Genomic DNA, 23,468 nt, shown 5'->3' with positions numbered 1-23,468 from the left:
AGTCATAGCGCAGGAGTGCGGATATTATTCTGGGATGGGGAAAAAAAAAAGACTCATTCATCAAATTTCATTAAGCACGTTTCCTTAAGTCCAGTCTCTGCTGGTTGTGTGCGGTACCTCGTGTTGCTGTCTCTGCTATTCACCTTGATTAATAGACAGTAAACTGTTATCAAACGTATACTTAGCTAAGAATTCAACCTCTTTTCTCTTTCGCTAAACTGTTCAGACGATTCTGTTGCTCCACTAATATAACTAAACGATTAGCAATGCCCTCATCCTCCATATTCACTTCCTCCTCTGCCTCCTTTTAAGATAGTATTTCTTGTCATAGATGCAGGATGATGGCAGAAATGGAGGCGAGAATTAGAGAGCTGGAGTTGCGACTCTTTCCGTTGGAATGAATTCATAATCTACCGCCAGCCATCATAGAATGAGAATTTTTCAATGAGAGTTGGAGCGCCCTCCAACTGGCAAATGAAATAATCAGTTCAACTTCAGTGAACTACGGCCCAAATGGGTGCTCAATAGTTTAACAGCAAACTTATGTATTATATGCCAAGCGAACCAAACCATGATGTTTCTCAGTGTTTGAAAGTCGTGCTTTTTCAGTCATTACTCAAATGACAGCTACAGCGCCACACTGGTTCCAATGAATGAAATGAACTTCATTAATTTTACTGAACGAGATCAAAAGACTCGAATCAATAAAAAGATCCGAACTTTCCATCACTAGTCAACACCCAAATGTTAGAACTCCTGAACACAAGGATCAAAACACTGAACATCATTTGACACAGATTGACATATCAGTCATAACTTTCTTTATTTTTTTAAACATTACAGTATTGAAACAAAGATAAATATAAATATGGAGGGCAAAAAAATTTAATGTTAATGTTAATCTAATATTTTAAAGGTGAGTGATATACACTTTAATGGATTACTTGTTATATATAAGATAATAACAGCCTGCCCTTGACACAAATAAATACAAAATGAATGTATAAAATTTAAGTGATATGAAGAGAACAACAAATGATAAAAAAGCTAAATACTACTAAAAAGGTAGATCTAGTGATCGTGTCTGGTTTAGCTGCACTTTTAGAAGACAAACTTCTTACATTAATGCTGTAAATTTAATTCCATAGTCTACGTTTCATTGCGTTACTACATATTTGCATAGTAAATAAATATATAAATTAGCAACCAGAATTTTTTTTTTAGAATTGCTTTGAATAAATACTACCAGTAGATGTCTCTGTCTACAAAGTGAAAAGGCTTCCTCTGGCAGAGAGTATGTTATGTAAATGTCATCAAGGATTCAGAGAACAAATATAACAAAATTATTAAACAAATATTGCAATTATACAATGTTGTCTACTGCAAGCACAGATCCTTCCTTAGAGTGTGTTTTAGATCAATGCGGTAGTTTTCTGCAGGATTCCTCTTGTTATGGTCAAAGATGGCCCCATTCACTTCAGTATGAATATCAACAAGTTTAGCTTTCCTGTCGGAACACAAACAAGAGTTAGAATAGCAGTGACAGTTTCACACAAAGGTAGAATTTGCTGTTGAGTATTTCCTGGTACCTCCTCTGGCCTTTGAGTAAGGCATCTGTCAGAACCTTCAGGTAAAGAGAACGATGATGTCCTTGCTCCAGTTGATGTTCATCTGTGGAGCAGTGGCTCCAGAACACGTCTGCATCTGTAGGGATGCAACCAAACTTGGACAGCTCATCACACCCATCCGTCTCCAAATCCTCATCCCGATGATGCATCCTGGCACTGGGTTGGTACTCAGGTACACTGTATCTCTGGATAAAGAACAATTTGGGCTTTCCAGCCATCATTGGGCATGTGTCAGCAGTGAAAAGACTTCTGACGTTGTCCAGATGTAGACGTGTGCTGTGTGAGTCTGTGCCCAGGAGATGGTTTGCAGTACCACGACTAATGATGCAACAAACAAAGGCATCGCCTTTGTGGTTCTCTCCCTGTTTGAATACATTTCTGAGAGTTGAAAGAGTGTCTTCCACACTCAGCCACTTGTAGATGGTCACACTGAAGTGAAGAGCCTTAAATGTTTGTTCCAGCATATCTGATGGAATAAAGAGAGATTAAACCAGGTTTTATATTTCACTTGTTAAACAAGTAATTAAGGTAGTTGCAGTGCAATTTTTCTGCTGAGCAACAAGTACTTAAACTAGTAACGAAAGTTAAAGCATCCACTGAAATAAAAACAAATTTTCAGTGGTAGATGCAACTAAATACATTTACTCAACCATTTATTTGATAGCTATAGTTTCAGTTATGGTATATTGATTACAGTCCAGAATAAGAACTGTCATAAAATGTTTGACAAATGTATTAAATACATTACATGATTTAAGACAACTTGTTCCTTGAGGTAAGTCCTTTTCCACATTTCAGATATGAGCTCTTAGCATTTTATGATATTAACAATGAAGAATGTCACTTTTCAGACAATTTTTACTACAGGCACTTTTGGTAGTGATTCTTTTTTAATTTATTTTATTTCTTTCTCATACTTTTTGAGGTATGTTTGCACAGTGTGCACAAATATCTTTACAATTTGGTATTAACAATTTTACTTTTGTAAGTGATCTGTATTTCTTCTATCACTAGACTGTAGTTACAGTGTACAAAGTGTATCTCACCTCCATCGTTACCCACACAGTCTATGATAACACAAACTCCTCTGGGATTACTGTTAAATTTGTAACGGTCAAGTGCACTCTGAAATGTAAAAGAGCAAGCAAAACTGTTTCATAAATGTACTTCTTTAAATTTAACACAAGCTCCGACCATAAGCACAAGGCTTACCTGACAGCTCTGTTGTATGTGCGGTCTGGTTTCTGTGGCTGTGGACAGAGAGTAATGGGGTTTTACGAATATCAAAGTGAAATTCAGTTATGACCTGGGACTTCCCAAATGGGTTAATAGTACACTCAGGTGAGTTCCAATCAAAAGGTCTATCTTATTGTAGAAGGATACTTTGACTAACTATCTCTGGGGAATATATATGTTTGAATTTGTTGTAATTTGTTAATATGTAGCTCATCTTACCCATATGGATGGACTGTCCCTGTGTTTTTTGCAGAAATAAATGGGAACCAATCCAAGCGGCACTGTATGTACACTGTAGAGAAGGTAGTTTTTTTTTGTTGTCTAGTCTTATCAGAAAGGAAAATTATAGTAAATGTAATTTTTTGTGAACTGTCATACTCACAGGAGCTCTTCGCTTTTGCTGTTGAGACGAATGATGTGCAGTTGTTACAACTGTAAAAGGTATGCATGACAGGAATTCAAGTAAATGCAGGTAATGAAGATGATAACAACAAATTTTCAGCTCTTTTTACATTACACATGTACAGTTACTTGGCCAGTATCTGAACTTGTGGTTTCTTTGCAAAGTGACATTTCAATCCAAATTCCATATCCACCAAATGTATAGACCTTGGTTTCTCAGCATACAGTAAACTTTATCGAGGCTGTTTCTGCCTTTCACTGGTCAAAACTGTTTAAAGCTTAAGAGAATATAAACAGGTACCACAGAGTATTTTTGGGCTGAAGTAAATCAGGCTGTATAAGGGGACAGGTATAAACAATAGCAGACTGTTCAAGACATTCCTGAGGTGGGAAATAAATGGCTCTTGGATATTATATTGGTATAAATGAAGTAAGATTTCGTCAATTACGTGAATTAAATTGAAAAAAGAATGTAAATCCAATTTTTTTATCTTAGCAATGGATATTTTCTTTGGTCGGTAGCATTTCTTTGAGTTTCTCTTCTGTCTGTAGGTTTACTTGGAACTTGAAAGTTAAGCCTTATTACATGTGGTGCTCTTACGTAAGTTTCTAAAGAGGATGTGGGGGAAAAAATTATTAATTCACTTCTCATCTTAACCATTCTATGAAGAATGTGTTAGACCTTCAAACTTTATAGGCACTGTGTACACTTCCGCACACTTGAGAAACTTCCAGTCACATTTTGTTTAAGTGTTTTTTCTTATAAATAGGATCTATACAAATTTGAGTTAGTCAGTATTATAAAGTATAGGTAGAATACCATCTCACCTGGCATTTTGTAAGATGACACTTTTTTGGCAAGGTCATTCCTGCCAATGTTATTAAAACAGTCCTCAATAAAATCCACTCTTTCAGGTGACACTAAGTCCAGCTTCTCAAGTTCAATGATTACATCAAGGAAATTCTGTCAGGAAACAGAAATAGTGAGTTATTGGTTTGACATACCAAAGGAAATTCATAACATTTTCTAACTCTAATTTCAGTACCAAAACTCCCCTCCCACACACGTTGCAGCAATTCAGTGAGTGAAAGCAAAACCAGACATCAGTCACTACCCTTACCTTTGAATTTTCCATTTTTTCACGTGGTATTGTGCTGCTTAACAGGAATTTCAGACTGCTTAGATTTTCATGTGTCATTTCTTCACTTACATTAGCCATCAACACCCTGCAGTAAAAGAAACCAATATCACTTGAAGGACCAGAGCGTGTGAGTTTATATTTTTGGAATATTTATGATCCAAAAACCATATCTAACCTGAATCTTGGCAGAATCTGCTGGCATTGAAGGGTCCTGTCCATCTCATCTCTGCTGATTTTATACACCTTCCTCAGGATATCAAATCGTCTCAGTCGCACTAAAAGCTCTGCCAGGAGCTGGCGCCCTCCTTCCTGGCCCACCACTTTAGATTCCAGCATGTCTTTCACAGAAGCCACACTGTAGTCGGCGTCAATTTTTCCAAACAGATAGAGGATGATCCTTCGTTCAGAGCTGCTCAGATCCTCAGCTACCTGTTGAATGGCCTGGAGCTCCTGTTGATCTACAGGGGCCATGGACTCGGGCAAGCGACGGCGTAGCTGGTGTCCTACAGCAGTAAAGGCGACCACTTAATCGACGGAGGAAACTGTGCCCTCCAGCACTGCATACAGTAGCAAAGTATCGTCAACGTTTAACAAAGAATAGCAACGGTATTAAACTATACGGACAGCTTACCGGGCAGGATATGATGAGACGGAGAGCAAGTCAAAGCGGAATGAAAACCATAACAGGTGACGTGTTAAATAGAACCCGTGGGGAAGCATGGAAAGTTATGAAAAAGATGAACTATCTCCTCCTCTCACAGAATCGCCCACGCATTGAACAAGAGTTTTCGTTTAGACGAAATGACCCCAACCCATTTTCCAATGCGGACGCTTTTAAGGTCATAATAGCAGTCTTTCAAAGCTAAATGAAAGTGAAAGCGCATCCTGCTCTCATGACGAATTTCACGAAGACAAGTTAAGGGCAGCATGTTATTTGTTTTTTGTTTTGTTTTGGTTTTTTTTTTTTCATCTTTTCGGCCAATTATTTAACATTTAAAGCCACAGACTTTGTGATATTTAACTACGTCATGTGTTACAGATGACCAAATGATCAAACGACCAACTGATTAATCAATAATGAAAATCGTTGAATATAGAACTACACACATAATAAGTAGTTTATAAGATGTATTTAACATATAAATACATTATAAATTATTCATATGAACATGTTTGAGTGTATTTACTGTGTGCATAGGAGGGAGCATATAAACGACTAACTGTGCCAATATTCTATCGTCATAAATATTGAGTTTTGTTTTCAGTCTTCCTTATTTTCAAAAACAAAACAACACATAAAAAATACAAAAATAGTCAAAATTTTGCAATAAACAGTGTTGACTTGCATTTGTTTTTCATGTAATCCGCCTTTAGCTCATGCCCAGTTGACGAATCCGCTCCGGAGATGAAGGCAGACGTGAGTTCACACTGGGATGGGGAGTTTTCCGACAGCCTTGAAGGCGTCGCGGCCGCTCGCTGTTTGTCAAACTGCGCTGAGTTCCGCTCAGTCTGGCCAATCGTGATGCGCCGAGCCTCAGCAGCCTCACTGCGGTGAGGGGGACCGGGCGGAGGTGCTGCCTGCTCAGAGAGGGGACGTTCGGAGGAAAGATACTCGACCTGGGTGACCGCCCTGGGGGGGGAAACCGCTACTCTCCTTCCCCCGAAACCGTGTCCGGGTGACATTGCCACCGCCAGCTTCAGTCCGGGTGAGAGCTTCACTACTCGGGCTCCCAAAAACATCCCGGGGTTTTTCAAGGTAGTAGCGGGGGTACGGGGCTGCTGGTGAGCCGGATCACCGTCAGCGCTGCGCCGTTCATGTGGATGGAAACCGGGAGCGGGCTGCTCACGCTTTAGGTGTCTCCGCGGCAGATGCTCGGGTTTCGGTAAAGCCAGGCAGAGCCAAGACGTTTCGGCCTAGTCACGACTGGATGAGGATGTCCAGCAGCAGACAGGCTAACGGCGTGCAGGCTCAGCTAGCCAGCTAACGTTGACGTCGAAGTTCAGCCTTCGTGGCAGTTTCAGTCACGGCCGTTAGCTAACGGCTCACTGCGGACACACCGGCTGGGGTCAGGTTAGCTGCTCTCTCTGTTGGAGATAAAGCTGCACTTTTCGATGTCACTCATTGTTATTCTGTCCCCAGAACCTATGCAATAACTCTGCTGTGACGCTGGATAGTGGCAACTCCACAAAACGCCTGCAGCATGTTTTCCTAAAATAGTTTTATTTTGAAAGTTGAGAAAACGGAAGTTTACATTTTGCACCCTTGCAGGCGTGAGTAACTTTCCAGGGTTGGCTCTAATTCAGTTTAGGTCACATTAGTTTTGGGATGTGTTTGATTAGGTCTCTGGCCAGTCAGTGCTTGTTTATTATTTGATTTTTATTTTCTGATGTCTTCACACCATCATGTCTTTTTTTTTTTTTTTTAATACCCACCACATTGAATGTGCCTATTGCGTATGTTCATACATCAGTGGCCAAGTAATCTTAGGTGACAACAAGTAATTCGTTGTTCATCCAACGTCTGCAGTGGTAAACATTCACCATGGCAGTGATACAACACTATCTGACTAAAGTCGGGTCGGGTTCTTACTTTGAGCTTGGACAGGAGTGAGTTACTTTAAAGTCCTCAAAGACATTCAGATTGCATAAGTTGAAGGGAAATGTGCACAACTGGGAACTGGGAATCAGAAACCAAAAAATCAATTTATTTATTGATTTTCTTTTGGCTGATGAATAAATTGATGGACTAATTGTTGCAGTTCTACTCTTGACAAGTTGTTCAGTGTTCAAAGTGGGCAAGCTGCATCATGCCTTGCAAAGGCAACATCTCTAATTCATTTCTCTCCATTCTGCCAAACCAATTTACCTTTGCCAAGTTGATCTGTCAACGTTGGCATGCTCCTGTGTATAACGCTGACATCAGTAAATGAAATGGATTTTGCTGGTAATGGTGTTGGTCATGATAAGTAAACCACCCCTAAAATAATGGCGTCACAGGCAAAGATGTAGAGCTGAAGATCCAGATAATTCCATGCCATCTGCTGCTCATCCTCAATCGTCATTCCTCTTCTCTCCTCCTCCCTTGCTCTCCCTCTGCCACTGTGTGTTTTGGGACTAAGCTATCATCAGAGCTGTGGTCTATTTTAGACAGAAACTCCATTTACCCACTTAATCTGTGTCTCTGACTCCAGGAGTTGAGTTTCTATTATCAGTGTAACAAATTATATCTTATGCAGCCAATGCTTTTTTATGAACAGGAGGACTAATATCTATCGGATCATATTGTGAGTTGCTGAAATAATTTATCGAGCAGTGTACACTGTATTTAAGGGTCTATGTGTTGTGAAAACACTATAGTTTATCTGATGGTTTCACTAAAAACAGAGGTCAACTCTGGCAAACTGTGTACCAATATTTGAGCTAATCTACAAAACTGTAATTTGTAGCTCAGACATCTACAGCAGCTGTGAGCTTATGAAGATAAACCAAACCAAAACAAACCTAACCATAACTGTATATGGGGCTACAGAGTGTGTAGCCTTCCTCCCACCTATGGTGATGCACACGCCTAGGGGATCAAAGCTGTAATTAGCCTGCCATGGATTAGCAGTGGGAACTATTTTCCACTGTACTTGCCCCCACAGAGTCAGAGGATCATACAGGCAGCCCCCTGCCGTTTCACTTCTTTCAACAGAGAAAAATCTGAATTGCCGTGTTTTTTGTTGGCCCATAGAGTCTGATTGAATGAGAAGCCACACAATTCTACATTTTCACTTTGAACATACAGTATCTCTGAAACTGATTATGGTGTTTGCTTTCGGTCACCATTCAGCAGGCAAACTGATTTCTAAGTGTCCTTAAAGGTTGCCAGTGGAGTCAATGTAGTTATGTTGTGTGCATACAAAACCAGCTTGATATTTGGTTGTCATCTAGAGAGAGCTGTGGTGCTACTAACTCATTGCTTTGCCAGGTATGAGGCCTGCTTGTGTGTTGGCTGTCTCTGTGATGTACGTTAGGGCCCCCACCCCCCCTACACAGTGAGTGCCTCTCTCTGTGAGCCAAACAAGAGTTTACACTGTTCCTGTGGGGGCTCTGGAGGTGGAGCAGCATGATGCTTGTACTCCCCTGGTTTGTAAATGAATCAATGCTTTCAAAACTGATTGCAAAAAGGCCTGGCAATCGCGGATATAGTGCCCAAGTTAAGGATGGAATTACCATAAAGGCAATTCTGCAAACTGCTATTTGAGGCGTGAGAGCAACTGCTGTTTCATAAGGATGGTCTTGTTTTGTTTGGAAACTGATATTTTCATTATTATTTAATCTGCAAAATAAATTTTCTCAAAAAAACTTCATCATCAAAACCTTATTGTACTACTTTCTGGCATTTAATTAAAACACAGTTTTATAGCATGTTGTAAATGTGTCACTGAATGCCTAGGTTTAGCCTTTAAAACACATACATCATTATTCAAATACAACAGATCTGTAAATCAGCAAAAATAATGCAATGCTTGAAGGCAATGTGTCCAGTTATCTACCAGATTTGTATGTCACACTTGCTTTTTGACAGTAGTTGGCAGACAATTACATGTGCTTGCATTGTAAGCTTTTATCATCATATTTGTATTTAGAAAGTGGCTCTTGCTGCAAAACTTCGATGTAATCATCACTGTTGGTTTGCTGCATGTGTGTGAATGTTTTGATTAGGTTAGATTGACTGTATTAACCCGACAGCAAAATGGGCTTATTCCCATGGAAGTGGTGAAAGGCTTTGACTTTGTACAGCTCTGTAGTTTATTTCAGCGTGCCTTAAACTCCTTCAGTTCAGTGTCCACTATTGATATGTGTCCATGCTGTCTTATGAAGTGGTTACCTTTAACCCACTCTTCTGTACTGGATGGAGTGGGTGAAAGAACTAGGTATTTAAGTTGAACTGAACACATCATGATCCACACACTATTTCATATGATCACTACAATCATTAGATGGCTTGAGCAAGTTTTAGCAGAATAATAATCACTGTCAGAAAACTTTGCTTGCTTATTCATCTACTGCTGTTTTTGTTTCTTGACTAGAAATTACCCTCAGGCCAAAACAGACAGAACAAAGTACAATGTGCACACTTTTCAGTATTAATCTGTGGCTTCACCTCTTACAACCAGATAGCACTTTGTCAACAAACTAAAATCAGGAGCTCAGATGATGCAAATGTTGAAAGCAGTCAGACTGTCATGGCACAAGAGAGTTAATGTTGCAATGTTGCATATCAGCAACAGTAACTTGATGAAAAGTAAGTTATAACAATTATATTCTTGTTTGTCCTGCTCAATTTCCAATAAATACTCAAGGTATTTAATTTAAAGCAGAAAATCTCCCCTTAAATAGCTTGCACCTGAAAAGGACATTTTTGTTTAATCGATAACCAACTGCACCACGCTGTAATGGCCAAAACGTTATCATGACAAGTATAGTAGAACATCAAACAGGTTTGACACAGTTGATCTGAACCAAATGGAAGACTATAGGGAAAAGACAGGGTTAAGTACTTTTTGAAACAACAATTTCTAGTAAGAAGTGATTGTCATCTTTCTGCTGGCACCATATAAAGTAGGCTGAAATGCTGAAATAGCCACACTTGAACAGATGGAAATGACACATCCTGCTGTTGACCTCTACATGGTGTGCATGAGACTGAAAGGCACCTGTCCTTTAAGCCTGTTGTGTTGTGGGTGTGAGTCGGTTGTGTTTTTGTGGTTCTGCAGACAATCTCTATGTCATTAAGATGGCAGAATGGTCAATGTGTTAATACAAAATAATTAGTCAGCCTTTTACAGCAACTCTCTGCTTGGCTTCACCTTCCTTCCAGTCTGCTCACTGCTCTCCTGCTCAGCTTGCTGGTCACGACTCAGCGCCTGTCTGAAGTTGAACAGATGCCAAACTCCGGTGGATTCCAGGAGCCTTTGAATTATTGCCAGTTATTTGTTGTTGTGATGTGGTTGAAAAGACGTGGAAGGAAAGTGGAGGCTTTTGCCGAAGCAAGCTGTGAGAGATGTTCACTTTAAAGTGAGGCACCTGTTAACAAATGTGTTCCCTACACTTATTGAGGCCTAGTTGCTGTTGCTGCCAGTTTTCTCACAACTGTCCGGGAACAGGGATTTTTCTTTTTAAGTCTTAAACATAGTTGATCAAATATAGACAGTTAAAAGCTTGTGAAAAACCTGAAAGGAACAGTTTGCATGCATAATAATTTTTTTTTAGATGTCTAAAAATACTTGGCATGACTGCGAATTTCTTTGGCAAAAGAAAGTCTGGCCAAGGAGCTATGTCTAATGCTTATTAACTTGGCTCCCATAGTGATCAGAACTCTGTCACTGTCAAGCTATTGTCATATCTTTGCATCCGTTCCAGTGCAACAGATGGATGTAGCCCCTATTATTGTTATTTTCAGCATTGCTGGAAAATATTTAATGTATTATTCCTTATATGTCTGCAGGGTGGGAGGAAGTTGAGAAGCCAGGGCCTCTGGCTTGATTGTTAAGTGGTTTTGCTGGCCCATCAGTAATTCAGGTGGCTATGTGTTCATGCAACCCCCCTCCTCTGGTTTTGTTGTTTTGTTTAGTTTTTTCGCCCCTTTGCTGATCTCATGGTCTCAGCCTTCGAGCATTTCACAAAAGCCCAAGGTGGCCCATTGCTAGAATACTGCAGATCATCTTATATTGCAGCTCAATATTTTCCTCTTATTCACCAGAGTCAAGTTAAAAACCGAAGCACTGCCCATCACCAACACCACCATATGTACACCATGTAGCTGCAGTAAATGAAGTAGTAGGTTTTCATAAAAACAAGCCATCTATTGGTGTTTGTTTCACAATACACTTTTATAACATTAGCAGCTATGGACACTCAGGGAATCAAGACTTCTCAGAGACTATGTCTACTAGCGCCTTTTCATTTTAAAATGCCATTTAAAAAAATAAATAAATAAATAAATCAATGTCTGTCCAGATGACTGTTATAGCTCTGCATCAGATAGCTGTCACCTGAAAATGCACCTCATGCTGTAAACTGGGGATGCGCTTGCTGCTACTTGTTATAGAAAACACCAGCAAAATGCTGAATTTAACCTTACAACAGCATAGCCTAACCTGGAGAAATTAAAACAGAGACATCAGTATTTCTGATAGTCTCAAAACCCAGAGTAGTATTGATAGCAAGTGTAAACACACTTGTAAGATTTAAGATGTCCAAAGGGATATTTGCACTCCTGTCTGCAAAATTACTGTATTTTTGGTATTTCTTTAATGTGTTGTACACAGAAAATGAAAGGCACCATGTGACTTACTATTTTGGAAATGACACTCACATTTCTATTTGTAAGGAAAGTGCCAATTTGTCAAGATGCTCTGGATCTGTACAAGTGCCAACATAATATAATACTTTTTGGGAAAGTATAGGGCATTGCAGACAAGATTTCAATCTAAGTCACTGAGGATAAGATTGTATGGTAAATGTTTGAAATGCTGTTAGCATTTACAAATTGAGTTGTTCTTTTAAATCCCAATTCTGATGCGGGCCTTTTTGCAGCATGTGTGCTCATCCTGTATATGGATTTGTATACACACAATATTTGCATTAAAAGCATTTGCATGCCTCAGTGTGAGGAGTAGGGAGGCCGGCAGGATACTGTTGGCCCTCACCTGTGTTGCTGTGTGTTGTGGGTCACACTGTGTAATTTGTGAAACTGTGTGTGCGTGTGTGCCTGTGCTTGTTTAGTTGCGAAAAAAGGCCCATCCCAACACGTCTGGTCTTGCAGCTGCAGCAGAGCTAATTTTAGCCCAGGATGTGTGTATGCCTCAGTTCCCTTAGCTTGGCCTGTGAGAGATGAGGAGAGGAAGAGGGAGAGAGTCTAGGAAATTTTTCAATGTCTCATTCTTGTCTGCATTTGGACGAATCTCTGTCTGACGCTCATTTTAATTTTTTTATACCTTTTTTTTTTTTTTTCTCCATACAGCCTTTCCTTTCTGTCCTATGGACTAGATTCACAACATTTTGACTTCATTCATTCCCTGTTTTTGACCTCTACCCATCAAATTCCTTGGTGTCACACACAGTGGCATTTTCCAGTTTTATATCTGCTATTCCTGAATAGACCGACTACTTCCCTGATGAGTGGCTGTTTCTTGTTCTGTCTGAGAGGCCCAGGGATGGAGATTACAGCACACTGGTTCACTGTGGTCAGGTATTAGAGTTAATCCCCCTACATAGGTAAAGTATTTGGATTTAGTGTGGGTGTGTATAATATGATTGTGTGCATGTTCCACAAACAGTGACCATTCAAATTCACTCACTTTTACAGAATTACTTTGGCATCCAGGAAGCAATTTTAGCAGGCACGTGTTTTGTTAAATTATGCTTTTGACCAGCAGGCTGGAAAAAAAAAGAAAAAAAGAACTGGCCTAGATTTTTATTAAACTTGACTGGAAAGGCCTCCAAACTCATCTTTGCTCAATCATACATTCTTCACTTAACTCTTTAAAACAAATTTAGAAGGTAGAACATATTAACATAACATGAATAAAGCACCAATTGTGTTTATTCAGTAAGAAAACTAAAAATATTTTCCCGATCACAATATGACACTGCGCTCTGGCTTTCTTGTTAAAAGAAAGGGAAATTTTCCAACAGGGACCACTAAACTGTCATCTATCAATCTAAGTTAGGTGTTAATTTTTAAACTTGAAACAGGAAGGACAGTGTCGGAAGTGCAGCAAACCAAACAGGGACCAAACTTGCTCAAGATGAATAATTAATGGCTGACTGAGCTAAGATGACCTTAAATCCACAGTGTTGGACAGTTGAAACCTGGTACTGCTCATTTAGGGCAGAGATGGCTGGACACAAACACATGCAACTTTCATTCATTCACCTTCTACCGCTTATCCATTTTTGGGTCGTGGGTGCTGGAGCCAGTCCCAACTCACACTGGGCGAGGGGCAGGGTACACCCTGGACAGGTCACCGGTCCATCACACGGCCAACACACAGAGACAGACAGACAGACAAACAGCGACTCACACTCAAACCTACGGACAGTTTAGAGTCACCAGTTAACCCAAACATGCATGTCTTTGGACGGTGGGAGGAAACTGGTGTACCTGAAGAAAAACCACACAAAACCCACACAAGCATGAGAACATATGAACTCCAGGCCTGGCAACCGAACTCGCAAACTTCTTGTTGTGGGGCAACAAGGGGTTTCCACTTAAGATTTTAAATGGAAGAGTTTAACTATTTAAATCTTCAGTTAGACCATTCCTCCCGTGCTCTGGCTGTGTCCTAGATTGATTATCCAAACTGCTACCCTGGGTGCAGCAGTCTGGTTTAAAGTAGGTCTCTATATGCTCTCGGGCTGTAATGTTGTGTTTGTTCGGATTAATTAGTCACTTAGTAACAGATAGTGAGCATTGCTCTGTGCTTGAGAGAGACCACCACACAGTTCACAGTATAAGAAAGACTTGATTTGACTAGATTTGAGGCTTAAGTTCTTTGGTTTTATGTTGAGTATTGTTGCTAACTTTGTACCATCTGTTGGAAAATTCAGTAGTAAAAGTAGAGGTTAATTTACATTCACAAAGGTCAACGCGCTTACAGTACAGCAGAGTGTGATTTGCACAGAATAGGGATGCACAATGTTGTCAGCACAGTATCGTTTTGCTTTAAAATGCACTTTCTGCCACGTGATGATGTCATGGGTATTTCCCTGCAGCAGCAGAGAGGAAACCAAAATGTCACTATAGATGGCAATCTAGAATATTTTTTGTTAATTTTGAATTTAATCAGCAGTCTGTTAAACATGTTGCCTATTAATTGAGGTGTATTTATTGCCAGAGTACACTGCAGTTTCATTCATGTTGAATTTGGATATAGTTGTACATTTCCCTTTTACGTGTTATTGCCAACAGGTTATGGTTACTCTTTCACTTGTAGTGTTTGTTTAAAGAGTTAAGCAGCATATCAATTAGCGTTCTGCAGCTGCTGTTAGCATTGCATGTCCTGGTGTCTGTTGACAATGGAAAGGAGCCCTGCTGGTCAGACCATTAGTGGGTGTGAAGACGTGGCACAGCCATACACACACACACACACACACACACACACACACACACACACACCAGTCTTTCCCCAACTCTCAACATGTCAAGCTCTTGTTGTTCTGGATTTTACCTCTCACCTGACACCTGCATACAACTTGATCATTTACTTAGATTTTTAACCTGTCCATTCAAGTTCCCAATTATAATTATGACGTATTAAAACACAAGAAAATTGCCCCTGTCAATATTGAGCTTGACGTGAGCATTTTACAAGTCATAATTATGTGTACCATGACAGAGGCGTTGATTGATTAGTTTGTCAGTTTGTCCACTAGTGTTGACATGTTTGGGGGGAAAAAAAGCTCAACTATTGAAGTAAAGCCTGGCTGAGCCAGAAGAGTGTGTGTGCAAATTCAATGACAATACTGCCATGTTTTTTGTACATAAAAATGTTCTTTATATTTGGTCAACCCAGCTGAAACAGTGTTAAGCAGTCCTGCACTTTATTTTACATTCAGAAGTTTATAGTGTGACTAGATCATTCTGATGTAAGAATGAGATGATATTGTGTTAAATTTTTGTACCATTAAGTCCAATATTTTTATTAATTTATTGTTTTCAGGGATGCTTTAACATTGTTTCCTCTGTCTTGAAACTCAATGCAATAAACAAAATACTATTGCTGGCCTTGTTTCAGTTTAGTTCACAGCATGTTTCACAATGTCATTGTAATTTGGGGTCTGAAGTGCGGTAAACAGGATGGGTTGGCACTCTCCTATTCCCTTTGTGAGGCCCAGCACAGGACAAGGAGGAGGTCCTGCACAGAGGAAGAGTAGCCCTTGAAGGAAAGTTTGGTTTCTGTTATTTCCCTGGCCTTACTAGGTGTATGACATATTTAACCAACAGTGACAACTGGCTAGAGAGAGCTGTTATTTAAAGCATGCACAGATATTGGAATGATATAAGCAGAGAATGGGAAGTACTCCCGCTCTCGTTTGTCATTAAAGGGCCAGGTGCATTGCTATAACCGTAGCAGGGTTTTATTTTACAGACTCAATTTTACTCTTGTCAACCAGCCATGGATATAAGTTAGACAGTTAGAGATTACATTATTTTTATGCTTGTACTTTGGGTTGTTTTTGTTTTTTTGTTTTTTTTTTTTGATCTGAATCACAGATCACCTAAATGAGGAAAAATACTTTGTATATATTGTGTATTAGTAGTCCAATATACTTTTGACCATGCTGTTTGGTCAATTGACTGAAAAATTTTTATTCATGACTTAGGCTACTGTGCTTTACAAAATATGCTTTGTTGAAAATCTAACTTGCTTGAGAAAATCACCCCGTAATATTGTTTGTGGTAGTGTCAGCATGTGGCGTTAATCCTCCATCCACATTGCAGTGTAATAGATTTTCTGAGAAGTATTCTTTAATTGAGGAATTGTAATTGTTGAATTGTGGATTATTAGTGATTAAAAAAAAAAAAAAACTATTTGAATGCCACTTTTCAAGAAATTCAACAATACTTCATAACACTGATGCAGAAGTCAAATCAAAATCTAATATGCCACCAGACAGCCAAGTTTATTGGCTTGCACATTTTGCCGAAAGATGGCTTATTATAACGAGAGATATTAAAGAGACAGGTACTTTGGCTTAACAACATGGAACAATATCCCCTTTAATGTTGTCCCACTGAGTGAGATTGATTATATATGATACAAAGATGTGAATTTTTACGTGCTATGATTCTGTCATCTGGTATGCAATCTATGCAGATTTGGTTGTGTTGTATTATTTATTCATAGAACCTCCCTTTGCTGTCTTCACTCAACCTGGAGCCAGTTACCCTATTTTTTTTTTTTTAGTCATACAACCAGAAGGCTTTATTTGGCAAAAGAAAATAAATTGCATCTTTCAAAGCATAGAAAAAGCACACACACACAATCTTGGACAGATGGGGCTTTGCGGGGTAGTTTCCATCACACTTTGTGATGAATTGCTAATGTAAGGGTTGTTCAGGTAAACGCAGGGTTGCGGTGGAAATACTTAACATCACATGCAGTCCTCAGTGATGCGGCACGGTCTGCCTTTCAGGGACACGTAACAGTGCTTGGTGGGCTCTATACAGCATCTTTTTGTATGTCACTGAAGCCCTGATTCATTCTGCCAAATACAGTAAATAATCTGGGTGTGGATCCTCAAGATGCATTTTTAGCAGCCGTGGACAACAAGTTGGCCAGCTGACTGTTGCTATGCAACAAGAGGGAACTTGAAAAAGTACTCCTTGTGCCATGACTGAAAATAACCTTTAAAATAAAGAGTAAAAATGTGGGGTTTTTATGAAACACAAACTGCATGTTATTTGTTCGGATATTGAATGCCTTCTCTACATAATAGCAATGCTTTTAATGGTAAAACTTTGTATCTTTAATTGAGGGTCATGCCAACATAGCAACCATCTGTTGGCTACTGAGCCACCATTGTCTTGACTGATTATCTGTAGCATTGATTTCTCACATACCATAATCATTTTATCTCTTAACGGTGTAAGACTGATTCAAGACCTTAGTTTGACAAGCTTTAAAATGCATCTGTAATTTTTTTCTTTAGAAATGCAACAGTCACTAGATCAATTGGCAAATCAATAGAAAATTACCCTACAACTGCTAATTGAGTGACTGTTTGAAGGAACTATTTGTAGGTTTTGTTGGCAACTTAAGCATTTCCAGCTGTTCCAGCTGACTTATCTCAAGTGGTGGAAAGCAACATCAGTGTTGACTCTCGAATTACATCTTTTCTTTTACTGGATTTAACATGCCAACCAGCCAGCCCAGCCCTGCCTGGTCTAGTTTCTCCATCATAATCAATCACCGCCATTTATAGAAAGAAACTACATTCAAGTGCCAAAATATTTTTGTTGCTTTAAATGCAAAAATATGAGAATTTAGTTTTTCTCTGTCTAGATTTATAGTAAATTATAAGAATAAGAATTTGAATAGTTATATTTGGACAAAGCAAAGCACCTAATAATGTCTTGTTGTGTTGCCACCTAATATGATATAATTTAAGGAAAAGCAAAAAGAAAAATAATTTCTTTTCTGTTCTTGCAGATGATCCACAGTGAGTGGCAGATGTGTGACACTGTGGAGAACCATTTGCCTCTCCTTGTGGAGATCTGAATTCTGGGATACTGAGGTAAGTTCACAGGAATTAATAATGTACTTGTAATGATATCCTAATGTAATGGACAGCTGGCTCAAATTGTGTAGTTTATTGATGCTTGCAGCTGAATTATAAACTATGAATTATTAATTAGTCAATGCATAGAGGTAGCACATTGCATACACATTATTCTTCCTACTGTAGTTTCTTAAATAGTTTACATCAGTTTCAGAGAGCTCCCAGGTAAGGCTGTTTAGAGATGGACCTTTTTTCACATTTCATCTGTTCACCTAGTCAATGTTAAGTTTAGAATCTTCCCCATTTTTATAACTATGATTTTCATCTTTATGAAGTCTTTAGTACATTTTTTTCCTCTGCACTGAGAGCAGTGCATGCTGCCATTGTCCCAAAACAGGAATTCTTTTTTTTTTTCTATTACACATTCAATATAGGCTAACAATCCATCTCATCCATTCATTGTCTTCACCATTTATCTGTGTGTTCTTCTAAAAACCAACAAAGCAAATCACAATGAGCTTTCACCTAAAGGATTTGGCCTTTGGACGTCTAGAGGACACTTGCATCTATTCTGAGAGCAAAATAATTTTAATAGTTTTAACAAAACATGTTGGTGATGATTTGCTGGAAGTCATTTCACAACAGTTTCCATGGCAACCGTTAAGCCTACCCTGCTAATGAAGAATTTTACTTCAGTAAGATTTTGACAGTTTGAAAAGCCAAAGAAAATGAATGAGTCAGCCTTTCGTGAAGAGCTCAACAAGCTTACTAAATGGAGCTTTTCAATTTGTACAGATTGAAACTATGTGCTCACATAAAAAGATTTCACCCATTCAGATCGAAATCTGCTCTGAGCACTGAACATGAGCACTGTGTCCTCTTGCCCAACAACAAATCTGATATATTGCTCCTCTAAGCCTGTTTTATAACATTTTCAGGCTTATCTGTACCATCCAGGGAATTCTGTATCATTTTATTTAGTTATTTATTTGCAGGTTTTTATAGATATAAATAAAGGTGAGGATGGGTGATCAACAAACAGTTAAGTATTAAGTATGTATGTTGTTTCAGGTGTCAATGCACGGAACAACAGTACACCATAGCAGTGCAGACATGACAAGCAGGGTTCTGAATAAAATAAAAAGGAAGATTAGATTAATTACATTTTCTAATGAACCTTTTATTCTTAAAGTATATGGGAAATTTCTGTTGCAGTTTTCAGTATGACCTATTTATATGATATGTAGAATTTGCTACCAGTCATCCTTTTACATTTTGCAGCTGTGTTTTCTGTAAATTGCAGGACGCATTAAAAACCAGATGTGTAAATCCAGGAAGGTCTTTGAGTTTGTGCTAATTTCCTGGCCTGTAATGATTTTGGTGTGCCAAATAAGATTTACAAGGGTGTGTCAACATCACTGCAGGAGAAAGCATTCAGATTGTGCACATACACACAGTTTGGCAATGTTTGGACTTGTAAAATTGAAAAGTGTGAGAATTTATCAGCAGTGGATGCTGAAACTGTCTGTATTTGTGCACATTTCCAATTTAGCATACTTTGGATTTTTAACAGCTTCATAGCACTTCACCTCTTCACTCTTCAGATAGCTGCTGCATTATCTGTTTGGTCTGAGTTCAGTTCTGTTAACTTGCATGTGTCAGAAAGTAAACCAATGACGCTGACCTAGATACATCTGCAATCGGTTTATTTACTACACTGTCACATATCGCAGGGTGGAGAAGCATTTTTTTTTTTTATCCAAGAAGAGGATGGAAAGAAACACAAGGTTTTATCAGACCTAGGATTGTGACATAGATCTGATCGGTGATGTAGCCCTGGGTACCTTTGTGCTATGCTTGCCTAAATTACATTTTCCAAACATTGGTGGTCTATACTACTATATTTTATACAGACATATATAATGGCAGTATAATTGCAGTGTGCTGGTGTCATGTTGCTGCCTCCACTTTACAGTCAGCCAGCAGAGGTTGGAATGTTAAGTGGGCTCTACCCACTTTGAAATTATTGAGTTAGTCCTAATCCATAATCCCATCAAATCAAACCCAAACAAGCTTATAGGGCACATTTTTCTCCCAGCAAAAAAAGCTCAAGTGCTGTTGCATTTAGATATAGGTGACTTGAGTTGTAAGAAACCAGCTTGTGTCTGACAAATCCACTTTCAAAGAGCCTTTTAAGTGACACAATGTCCTTGGAGTGAGAGTCATTAACAATTATGTTAATTGCTGATTCTTGCTCAGTTGTGACCATGACTAAGACTTTGTTGTTGAGGTTTCAGTTTGGGATTTTATTCATCTGAAAGGATTTATTTTATAGGACAGTTGTGTGAATCACGCTGCTGTTCAAGAACTCAGTGGCAGGTTTTATGTTGTAAATTCTGTTTTAGGGTTGGTTTCATTACCATGACAAATATCTTTTCATGTTTACTTTATTGCATTTAATTTATTTATTTATAGTGACGTTTTTATTGAGTCAGAGTGCATCTTTACAGATTTTTCTCAGCGCCATGGCTGGCATAAAACAGCTTTTTGCTTTCATTCCCTGCTTTCTTAAAGATTAGTGACAATAAAGAGTCCAAGTGTCAAATAATGAAAGGATGGTCTGCTATGGTATGCGAAGACAGATCTACCATTACATAAGACTGGTTTGTTTCTACAACCAGGACCTACAGCCTGTATCCCAACTGGAGTCAATATCAGATATTAGATATCAAAAATTTAAATATTTTCTCACTAATTTCCCTATTTCCTAGTCCAACTCTTGTATATTTTTCTTATTGTAGATTCTACCCTGGTATCCAACCGAAGAAACAGTTAACAGCTTCTTAATGGCAGCATCACTTACACCAGCAACATAAGAGTATAATGTTAAATTGGACAGTATCGGGATTTTGGATATCGCTTGAGCATAACCCTTGACTGCCCCTGGTCCATCAAACACAACACACCCACACACTCTTGCTCTCTTATGCTGAGACTCATGTCTCTTTCATAGCAAAGCTTCTCATGGCATTAATTAACAACATACTGTATATAACAATATATTTTCCATTGTATGAGAAGATGTGTTATCTTGGTCAGTTTGCAGAAGTTAATTTTAGCAGCTAGACACAAAGAACAGAAGCAGGGATGGCAATATGCCTGCAACTTGAGATCATATTTTTTTATATGTATGATTTATGTATGTATTTATATAAACACATTTTATATGCATATGTGTACATATATCTATACACATGCATATATGTACACACTGTATTATTCTTATATTATTAGGCTTTTTTCCAGGCTCTGTTAATACGATGAACACATGGTTTACTGCCTTGTGGAGACTTGTGTCTGATCTGTTGATCTATTCAAATGTGACTAGGAACAAAAGTAGACTTTTTTGTCCAGTGAAAGCTCAAGTGACCTTGATGGTTCATTTTTATGTCTTCACATCCATAGTGACAGGTGGGGTAACTTGGGTGACCGTTTGTGCAGTGGTGTGCCCATCATCATAACTTTCACAGTCCACTAAATTCTAACAGTTATGTCCAGTTAATATTCTTGCATATCTTAGTGGATGTTTTTTATTTGTAGTTTTCAGGCAGCATTGATTTTCATATACTTACATACTCAGAACTAAGATTGGCAGTCTGACCCTGTTAAAATTTAATAAATGTTATTTGTTGTCAAATTTATGCCCCATTTCAATTAAATGCTTTTTGAATCATTTCCTGGGGTTTCCTGGTGAGCAGTTCTATAAAAAAAGACTAAGGGTCAGTTTTCATTAGTATATAACAAAATTAGGCCCAAACATGGAAAACCCTGGCATTGCCATTCATCATGTTTTTTCAAGGACATGTTGGTCCAAGGGCTCACTGTTCTCATGGCTCCTATGTCTCCTTCTCTTTCACTACATATCATTCTCCCTCCATCTTCTGTCTTTCTGTGTTCACCAGGTAGCCAAGGGGGGGGGGGGGTCTCTGAGGAAGATGCTGGGTTCAGAGCGAGGTGTTGTTGAAGAATGGCTCTCAGAATTCAAGGTAAAGTTTCCCTTCAGTTCTCTGTTATGGCTAATGTCCCATGACGTCATTCCTCTTTCGTCTTTATAGAAACCACATTTGTATTAACTACAATGAGGAGTATGCAGGCATATCTATGTCACCCCTTTGGTCGCTCAGTCCTAACAAGTAGACACAATGTGATCCAGTGAATAAAGCACATCTTGCAATAATCTTTACTAAATGCTGTCTAATCATTGTTGAGTAAATTCAATTTCAATTCAAAGTCGGATTTAGGACCAAATTCATAAAACTTATTTTTGAATACTAATAAATTATTGGTAAACTCACACAAATGAAATATTTGCTGTTATATTCCTGATATAGTTTTTCCTTTTTATGTCATTTTTCCTTCATAAACAGTAAAAAAAGAATGCAGGAGTAGCAATACTAGTATAATCTTTTTGGTAGTTACTTGACTTAAGAAGAGTAGTAGAACTGCAGTAAAAGTAACATATATGTTAGTTTATTAATCATAGGTCACAAGTCATATATTGTCATGGACAAAACTGTGTATAGCATGCTTGTAGTGACTGTCAGCTAAACAAAAGATATTGCTATTTGAAGAGAAAACACTTCAGGTCAAGTAAGACTGGCGACAGCTGACTTCAGCCATAATCTGAGTCCTGAAATGGCTCCTTCACATGCAGTATTTAATATTATCTGTGGGTGATGAAGGAGTGAAAAGAGAAGACAAGCCAAAGAGATGAAATAAGTGAGTGATGCACTAGGATTGGTGGCAGAGGAAAGCACAAAATTGTAAAAGAGTGAGAGGAGGGAGTATGATGAAGAGCGAGGGAAATGGATTGGTATGACTCATGGTGTGAGCAGTGCAGACTAGGAACTTTGTGTTCTGCTCTCAAAGTGACCATACCGAGGCTGTGCTACAAGCATTTCTCCATTTCACCACAGTCTTGACTTTTTAAAGAATCAGTTTAATGTCATCATTCTGTGACTTTCACTACCTTGAAAAAAAGTTTCTTGCTCCTCTTTTAAGGAGTCTTTTAAAGTTTACTAAACTTGCCTTATTAAACTTACCAATCAGATTTCTTAACATTTATCAGAATGGTTTTCATTCAGCAAAGAGATGGGGCTTCTTAATAGTATTATAGTGTATCATTTATGCATTCAGTTTTTACTACTGTCACCTGCTAAGGATGGCTGAATTTCTTATACTTGCTTTAGTTCACTGTCCTGGCTTACTGGGCCTAATATATATAACAGAGCCGTTGTTTCTGTTACTGGAAACTCCTGTGATGTTTTTGCAATGGCAAATCACAATGTCTTTTTATGGAAAACACCTATTTTCTGTTTTCACAAACATAAGTTTTCTGTTACGCAATGTTAACAGAATGTTCCTTGCACACATGTATAAGGACACAGGTATATTAAACCTTATAACCTTAATATAAAATATAAACAGTATAATATAAATATAAACAGTACAACTTGAAGTGATGTAAAGAAAATTTTTGGATAGACCACATCAGGTATTTTTCACAGCAAACATGTATTTCTCTTTCTCCAGTCTTTACCAGAAACCCACATCCCCAGCTACGCCGGCAGCCTGCATCTAAAGAAGTCCCTGGTGCCGGCACTCTACAGAGTCATCCAGGACCCTGACAATGAGGTGAAACCCAGGGCACACACTCTCACATTGACGCCCAAACACGGCTATTTTTAGCTCAAAGAAACATTTTGCTTGTGACTCACACAATTTT

The 23,468-nt window shown here is 38.6% G+C and overlaps 2 protein-coding genes across 5 annotated transcripts in view; one reads left to right on the top strand and one right to left on the bottom strand.

Annotated features, from left to right (window-relative positions):
- Positions 1 to 822: 822 nt before the first annotated feature.
- Positions 823 to 5,842, bottom strand: LOC115061677 (CASP8 and FADD-like apoptosis regulator). Of its 2 annotated transcripts, none has more exons than XM_029530126.1 (10): positions 5,755 to 5,842; positions 4,584 to 4,911; positions 4,388 to 4,493; positions 4,095 to 4,230; positions 3,247 to 3,296; positions 3,084 to 3,156; positions 2,841 to 2,878; positions 2,675 to 2,753; positions 1,590 to 2,094; positions 823 to 1,507 (listed from the first exon to the last, which is right to left on the bottom strand). In XM_029530126.1, exons 2-10 carry the CDS (start codon positions 4,877 to 4,879, stop codon positions 1,378 to 1,380), a joined length of 1,413 nt encoding a protein of 470 aa, XP_029385986.1. In that variant the 5' UTR covers positions 4,880 to 4,911; positions 5,755 to 5,842; the 3' UTR covers positions 823 to 1,377. The 2 variants fall into 2 exon arrangements, with proteins under 2 accessions (XP_029385986.1, XP_029385985.1); XM_029530125.1 differs by lacking the exon at positions 5,755 to 5,842 and adding an exon at positions 5,040 to 5,744.
- Positions 5,843 to 5,852: 10 nt separating this feature from the next.
- hycc2 (hyccin PI4KA lipid kinase complex subunit 2) overlaps positions 5,853 to 23,468 on the top strand; it is a 36,038-nt gene continuing 18,422 nt past the window's right edge. For 2 of the 3 annotated variants that reach the window (XM_029530124.1, XM_029530122.1), the window contains exons 1-4: positions 5,853 to 6,114; positions 17,614 to 17,698; positions 21,646 to 21,729; positions 23,276 to 23,377. In XM_029530124.1, coding sequence (XP_029385984.1) covers positions 21,679 to 21,729; positions 23,276 to 23,377 — 153 coding nt within the window. In that variant the 5' untranslated portion in view covers positions 5,853 to 6,114; positions 17,614 to 17,698; positions 21,646 to 21,678. The remainder of the gene's footprint in view (positions 6,115 to 17,613; positions 17,699 to 21,645; positions 21,730 to 23,275; positions 23,378 to 23,468) is intronic. The other variant, XM_029530123.1, reaches the window with a different exon arrangement.

This window comes from Echeneis naucrates, chromosome 21 (genome assembly GCF_900963305.1).
Source record: "Echeneis naucrates chromosome 21, fEcheNa1.1, whole genome shotgun sequence".
Lineage (NCBI taxonomy): Eukaryota > Metazoa > Chordata > Actinopteri > Carangiformes > Echeneidae > Echeneis > Echeneis naucrates.
This window is presented reverse-complemented; position numbering and strand designations above follow the sequence as displayed.